This window comes from Nicotiana tabacum, chromosome 3, assembly GCF_000715075.1.
Source record: "Nicotiana tabacum cultivar K326 chromosome 3, ASM71507v2, whole genome shotgun sequence".
NCBI lineage: Eukaryota > Viridiplantae > Streptophyta > Magnoliopsida > Solanales > Solanaceae > Nicotiana > Nicotiana tabacum.
This window is the reverse complement of record NC_134082.1, coordinates 145,015,750-145,023,637: the sequence shown is the minus strand read 5'-3', so window position 1 is coordinate 145,023,637 and position 7,888 is coordinate 145,015,750. Positions and strand designations below refer to the sequence as shown.

The 7,888-nt window shown below is 36.2% G+C and overlaps 1 protein-coding gene across 1 annotated transcript; it reads left to right on the top strand.

The window, feature by feature from the left end:
* Window positions 1–4,717: 4,717 nt before the first annotated feature.
* On the top strand, window positions 4,718–6,842 carry LOC107824365 (protein trichome birefringence-like 34). The gene is made up of 5 exons (XM_016651111.2): window positions 4,718–5,432; window positions 5,514–5,685; window positions 5,765–5,958; window positions 6,073–6,231; window positions 6,355–6,842. The coding sequence occupies exons 1-5, from the start codon at window positions 5,080–5,082 to the stop codon at window positions 6,704–6,706; spliced, it is 1,230 nt and encodes a 409-aa protein (XP_016506597.1). The 5' UTR covers window positions 4,718–5,079; the 3' UTR covers window positions 6,707–6,842.
* Window positions 6,843–7,888: the final 1,046 nt, after the last annotated feature.

Below are 7,888 nucleotides of genomic sequence, written 5' to 3'. Positions count from 1 at the left end.
CGGGGATCCAATAACCAGGAATGATAGCGGCATTGTCGGCGGCATGTCTTCCATCCTATAGTTTCTAAGTACTGAGAGATCTAGTTTAGAGAACAGAGAAAAGTTGGAAACGATGTGATGTCTTGCTTGATGTTCCAGAATAACATATGGAAATCTATGGTGCAAGAAAGTTGAAGGAAAGTTTATAAATGGGTATGTATAGGTCGCAAGCTAAAGTATGGTAGAGCGATAAAGTTTTAAGGAAAAATGAGTAAGGATGAGGAAAGACAAGTGAAAAGGTATCGAGAATGGATAAGTCTTTAGGATTAAGCCCATGAAAACAAGAAGAGCAGACAGTTTCTCTATGTTATACAAAGCTTACTATAGCCTTAATGAACTCAAAGAAGTCTAAGATTAATAGCATTTAAAAGGAATGAAATACTGACCTGTTAATAAAATAAGGGTATAATTGTGACAGATAAAGGATGATGTTTGGGCCTTTGTTTGAATAATGATTTGAAAAAAAAGAAGAGAAGGAGAAAAGATTTTGCTAGCGGCACGAAATTAGGATACCCCCATAAGGTAAATCACATTGAGACACTATGAAATACGATTATGGGAATCACTTCGAATGTTCCTTGAGGAAACGTAAGCCCTAGGGGCAAAGTATTACGTAAGAAGTTTCAAGTTATCAATGGTATATTGTAGATCAATATTGAGGTGAATCAATAATGGATGGACAAAAGTCACAAAGTATGAGATGAGATTAGGCTTTCATTCTAAAGATGAGCAGTAATGATGAAGCATTATAGGACTTAAATTTGTACATATGGGATGAGCAACAAGGGTAACCTGGAGTTGGAAGCAGACCTCAGTAACGATAAATTAAAGTAAGGGTTATGGTACAGTATGACCTATCTAGATGCAATAAAATCATGAGGATGTATAGCTAGGTCTATGAAATAAGATTTGGAAATATTCGTAAGTTTGACAGAGTGCCAAGCGAAGAACTTTAGTAATGGCTAAAAATTGGAGGAAAGAGGAAAGAAACGTCGCATAGGTGCACTTACAAGGTCAGAGTCGTACAGACTGCATGATAGAAGGTAGCAACAATTACAAAATTAGGAGGATTCTGACCACAAGTTGTGGTATGAGAAAGAGGCCTAAAGGAGGGGAGTGCCCTGGACTTTGAACTCATTCACAGAACAGTCGCTAGATGGCAAGGGAAGTTCTAAAGTATTTGGAAGATATAAGTTATGAAAATGATAAGTGCATCAGTCAACATTTGAGGACGAATGTTCCAAAGAGGGGAATAATGTTACGACCCGCAGTATTATGCCGATGTTACACGTTGCAGTATTAAGTTACGACAGTATTGCACCTAACAGTATTATATTACGGTGATGTCACACTTCGCAGTATTAAGTTACAATGATGTTGCACCCTGAAGTATTGTATGTTAAATTTGTCGTAAGGTAATTGACATCAGTTCAAGTAAAAGATTATTTGGAGATTATAAAGATTATGCTATTTCACAAGTGATTAGTAAATTTGTGAAGGTGAAAGGGGGAGCAAGTCAAAGAAAATAAATTTTGTCCAAGTTTGGCATTTTAGGGTAAAATACGGCCCGAGCTAAAATACCTGGTATTTATGGACTAGTGTCATACGAGGTACTACATGACCATGATAGTAAGGTGTACAAGGTATATTAAAAGCGAGTAGTATTTTAAGTAAGTTGACATAATTCTTAATTACGCGGGTAATTAGTTGATTACCGGGTAACGAGACATTACCTAATTAATTAAAATAATTATGATTAAATGGATAAAGATCTTTTTGGGGCTTCCACTTGGCATCAATCTAAGCCAAAGTGGCACTAATGAAATAATGAGTCATAAAGCATGAGATGCTATCTTTACATGTATAAAATTCTTACTTTGAAAAGATAAGTAAAGCCATTCTTGGTCTCATTATTTGATAAATAACGTAATCTTGACCTTTCACAAAGATAAGTGTTAATACATTACTATTTCAGCAAGGAAAGCTATACGAGATTGTGATCAAATTCACAAAAGTATGAAAATGTTTTACATCTACCAAGTAACAATATTCAGCTTCATGCGAGGTTATACGACATTATAGTAACGAGATTTGTAATTCTAAGGGAGTCGAGTATAATCTTTCTCAAGAACATAATGCGGATTTTTCCCTACTTCGATCCGCCGTCACATGTTTTGTCGCAACCAACGTGTGTTGGAGGGATTGTCAATATAATCGGATAAGGTATGTTAAGGCTAAGCCCTTATTTTATTTTGCATGATCTTGACATTACACAATTTTGTTAATGAGCCATAAAGAAAAATTCATATCCCGGAATTTATATATATTTGGCTAATCACGTATATTTTTCTAGTCTTGTAAGTTACAATATTCTCCTTATTGGGACTTCATATTCAATCGAGTATTTTCTTTTCCCAGTCAAGAGAGCAGAGAATTTACATATATACAGTATTAAAAGTATTTTCATTACCGTCGAGCTATAATCGATGGGCAGGCCCCTATTAGGCAACCTCTAATCAGATGGTAAGTTATACACTGAGCCTACTGTGGTCGAGTGCCAATGAGCGAGCCCAGCATGGCTGAGATACAGAGCCTTGTATGGCCGAGCGCTTATGAGCGAGCTTACTACGGCAGAGCAGTTTTTTATATATATATATATACCAAGCCTTATAGGGCCGGACAGTTATCTTACTTACTATATTGGGAGAGTTGAGTCAGTATCAACACGTAAGCATATCTTCAGATTATCCTTGACTTTCAGTTACTTTCAGTTATTATATTATCAGTTCAGTTTCAGTTTTCAGTATATTGCCTTACATACTCGGTGCATTATTTCTTACTGACGTCCCTTTTTTGGGGGCGTTGCATTTCATGCGTGCAGATTCAGACAGACAGACAGGTAGACCTCTTTATTAAGTGTTGCCCGAGTTCAGCTTGATCGGTAAGCTCCATGCCTTTCGTAGTTGCCGGGTCTAGAGCTTTATGTACATCTTGTGTATATATGTATATATGTTATGCGTAGGTCGGGGCCATGTTCCGATCACAGCATATCCATCAATAGAGGCTTGTAGACATATCCTGTTAGTTAGTGCAGTATGTTGGGCTTGTAGGCCTTGTATGTATATTTGGTTAGTTTGCCAGCTGTAGTAATTATGACGGCCTTGTCGGCCCAACTTTGTATTGATATTCAGTCAGTATTCGCAGTTGTCCTGCAATGTGGCCCATGGACAAAGTATGACATATGTTCAGAGTCACATAGTCGCAAGTTGGTACATAAGGATCGGTGAGGTACCGGGTGTCGGTCTCGCCCCCCAGGTTCGGGGCGTGACAAGGTTTTGGTCTGACAATACATTTGTTATGCGTATAATGAAAATTCTTGAAGGATTTAAATTGTTCTAAAGCATAATAAAGTTTCTAAGAAATCTTTACGTGTATTAGAGCAATCACGACATACATGATTTGTTTTTGTGTCTTGTGCAATTGCTGCACTAATGTTCTTGCTAGAACTATGACTATAACAATATTCTAGCGAGATATAGTTGTACTCCTATGTGGAGATATTGAAATACGATTAGTCTTATATTACAAAATGAATCCTTGATATAGATTTGTTTATCTAACAAATATTGCCAAAGTTTTGTTGGTTATGCAAATGCAGGGCACTACATGATGTTCGTTCTTCATACCAAGATACTAACAACTTCTAAATTAAGTGACTCAACACGAATGAGACGTTCAATTTTTTTGAAGAGAAGATTCCAATAATATTGAAGATGATGTTGCTTGCATAGCTCTATTGAAAGAAAGATATATTGAAGGAGACATAATAAAGCACATTTCGCCAAAGTTTCTTTGTAGAGACGATCTTCAACAGAATGATGAAATTCAAGTGATAACTTGGCGAAGTAATTCAGTAAGGCATTGCCGCTCTCAATATTAGAGAAGTTGTTGTACAAGCTTGAAATTCGTTGTCTCCGAGAAATAAAGTGATGTTTTAATTAGGGGAGGCAAATATGCATTGTACTCTTTTAATCAGGGGGAGGCAAATATGCATGTTTTAATCAAGTATTCTCTTTTTATTTTTACTTGTTACTTTTGGCATATCAAGAGAAAAATAATTTATTTTTCCTGTTTTGTCCTTAACATTAATTACTCATTCCAAATCATTTTCCAAATTTATTAAAATTGTATATCAATTAATATGAGTATCATGATAAATTATGCATTTTATTTATTATTTCTTAAGGGATGTGCAAAATCAACGGTGAACAAATAAGTAAAAGTGAACGGAGGGAGTAAATTATTGTCCCATATTGTTCGAAAAGGCAGTCTACTTTTCATTAAATAGGAGTAACAATAGATGCACTTTATTAGGTTCAATAATTTACCAAATCGAACATACTAGTATGGTTGCCAACTTGCCACTCTGACTAGAGTTATTGTTGGCGACAGTCGTCATAAATAAGATACACATATATCCAGATCGACAGGTAATTTTCGCTATTAAAATATTTTCCGAAATCTTTTGTCTGGCTTCAATCTCGCACATGCTTCAAATCCACTCTAGTCAACTTGTAATATTCTATCGGCTGTTTCAATTATTAATCACTCTAAAATATATACTCCGTAATTAGTTTGAATTATTTGTTGTTTTAAGAAAAGAAAAAAAAGTTAATATAAATTTTACTAAGTAAGACGTTTAATGAGATAATACAGATTTAACTAAGATTTTCAAAAGTTTTTCAAAGTGTGTGCAAAAATCTTACTCAAATATTACTATAAAAATTTTTTATAGTAAAATACTATACAAGATAGATATATGAATCAAAGAGATATAACTGCAAAATTATTTTAAGTGTAGTGACGAAAACCAGCAAAGAGCCACCAGGACTCAAATGAATCTACCAGAGTCCATAGATCTATGAGTTGTTGAGGTCAGCGCAATAGCTCCTTCCTCACGAATACCATTTTAATCTCAGCAATAATCAACATGACATATTTCAGCTATTTGTAAACAAGAAGTGAACCAAAAACAGAAAAATGAATGGGAGACCAGTACCCTGCAGTAGTTTGAATAACAATGTAATGGGCATTCAACTAAGCTTTCAGCTGCTGGTAGCAATTATCACTGCGGTTCTAGTTATCACAACTTTGTTCATGTCCAGAGAGATTAAGCAGGAAATTGAGAAAAGACCTCAGTTGAAATCATTATCCAGCTGCAATTTCTTTTCAGGCAAATGGGTATTTGATAACCAATCTCGCCCTCTCTATAATGGGTCCAATTGTTCATTCATTTCGTTCTTGGATGATGGAATGGCTTGTGAGAATTATGGGAGAATAGATCTCAACTATCTCAACTGGAAATGGCAACCCCATGATTGTGACCTTCCTAGGTAAGTGTATATTTTCTGTTTTTCTTCCTTTGGATTATTGGGTATTTGTGGTTTTAGATTATAATTCTTGATTTTGTAAAGATTTAATGCGACAGCAATGTTGGAGAAGTTAAGGAACAAGAGGCTTGTATATGTGGGAGATTCAGTCAATAGGAACCAGTGGGTTTCAATGGTGTGCATGCTAGAGTCATCAATCCATACTCATCTCAAACATGTTCACTATAATGGTTCTTTGGTCACCTTAAAAGCTATTGTGAGTTTTACATTGCTCTTTCCCTAAATTTGAAGTTTGAATGCAGTGGGCTTAGATCTTGTTTCAAACATTGGTGAAGGAATACAATGCTACCATTGATTTCTACTGGGCACCATTGTTGGTGGAATCCAATTGCGACGATGCGTGGCATCATCGTGTTAAAGATCGCGTTTTAAGAGTGGATTCAATAGAGAAACATGCTAGATTTTGGGAAGATGCTGATGTGCTTGTCTTTAATTCCTATTTATGGTGGCGACTGGATTTGACTGTTTTGTGAGTACTTATCTTTCTAACCTTTAACCGCTCATAAGAAATTGTTAGTACTTAATTTCAAGTTTTTAGGCATAACATGTCCATTAAATATGACAGTGATTTATGTAATTTCAGGTGGGGATCGTTTGAAAGTACATATGCCAAGTATGAACAATTAGGGATGCTGCGTACGTACGAGTTGGGGCTTAAGACATGGGCAGATTGGTTGGATTCTCATGTCAACCGCACCAAAACTAGAGTTTTCTTTGTTAGCATGTCGCCCACGCACAGCAGGTATATCTTTTTGAGAAAGATTTTCTAGTTGCACGTTCGATTTAGAAATATACTTAAGAAGTTATAGCAACTGAATAGTAGTAGTACTGATATTGAAAATATGTCTGAAATATATAATGGCAGGGGAGAGGAATGGGGGAAGGCAGAGGGTGAGAACTGTTACAATGAAACAGAGCCAATTTCTAATGCAGAATATTGGGGATCAGAATCAGATCCGGGAATGATGAGATTGGTGGAAGCAGCCATCAAGAAACTGAATGAGAAAAGTGGTGTTAAAGCAGATTTGCTCAACATTACTCAACTTTCTGAGTATAGAAAAGAAGCACATCCATCCATATATAGAAAGCACTGGGATCCTCTGACAGAAGAACAATTGGCAAATCCAAGTAGTTATGCAGATTGTACACACTGGTGTCTCCCTGGAGTTCCTGATATTTGGAATCACTTTTTATATGTATACCTACTTTACTTGTGACCCATATTGAATGAGACTAGTTCTTACAAAAATAGTAAGATTGTAATTGGATTCATTTGTTCTTCCAAAGAATGGATTTATTGTGTTGTCACAGAGTTCAACAATGAAGATTATTGAAAAGTGCCAAATTGACAAAGTCATGTACGAACAGACTCATTGCATGAATTGATGAAGCCAAACAACGAGGTGCTACCTTGCCAAGCCTCTGCTGCATAAATCTCACTTGGAAATATCACCATCACTATCACTTACTTGCAGGGAGTCTTACAAGTTATATAATGTAGCCCCGATTGCTTCCCGAGGAAGTTACCACTAGGTATATACCTGATGAAAAGATAGAGAAAATAAAACCTTAGCTACTTGAACTACTCAGAAAGATGAGCAGGTCAGTGAAAATGGAGGGAAGTGGAGGGTGGCGCCGCAGTGAGGGAGGGCGACGGCTAGGTGGGTAGGGGCAGCGGAGTGAGAAAATGGGTTGCAAAGACCACTAGCTACGTAGCGGATGCAACCACCAAAACAAGTCAATTCAGGGATACTCTTAAGCAGTCTGACTGGCTATACAAAAGGTGCCATACTGCCATCCCTCCCTCCATAGTGAGATGTAGGAGAAAGTGTAAATCTAGAAGAAAGAAGCGCATATCCAGGGAAAGGAGAAGTTGAGATCTAGGATTTTCAAAGAGAGAGGGGAGAAGTGAACTGAACATTAAGGGAATCGAAAGACAAAAAAAGCTACTTTTCTTTGGCAGCACGATCAGGAATAAGCAAAAAGCTATCCAAAATGAAAAACCAGAACAATAAGCAAAATTTGACACTAAGAGTAACTCAAGATTCCTCCTACGTTTGTTAAATTATTTTTTTTTTAGTATCGTAATGCATATTAAACGGAGATTCAGTATTTGGGAGATCATAGATTAATTGAGGTAAATGTAAATTTAACACAATAAGAATAAATATTAAAAGTTACTCAGTGTAACAGGAGAAATAGATAGTATTGAAAAAATTGTCTAATTATTTGGGAGATTAGAGCCCAAAATCTCAAGAAATCACAACTTATGGATTCAGTGGGAAAGAAAAGTAACAGGACGTATTAAATTGCCATACCTCATGTTCAAAATTAAATTTATGCCATGTGTTTGTCTGGGGATATATTTTTTTTTTTTTGGCAATCCGCTAGGCAAGCGC

Coding starts and splice junctions, on each gene's coding strand:
- LOC107824365 (XM_016651111.2), top strand. CDS start 5,080: ATGAATGGGAGACCAGTACCCTGCAGTAGTTTGAATAACAATGTAATG. Junction 5,686..5,764: donor TGGTCACCTTAAAAGCTATT/GTGAGTTTTACA, acceptor ACATTGGTGAAG/GAATACAATGCTACCATTGA. Junction 6,232..6,354: donor ATGTCGCCCACGCACAGCAG/GTATATCTTTTT, acceptor ATATAATGGCAG/GGGAGAGGAATGGGGGAAGG.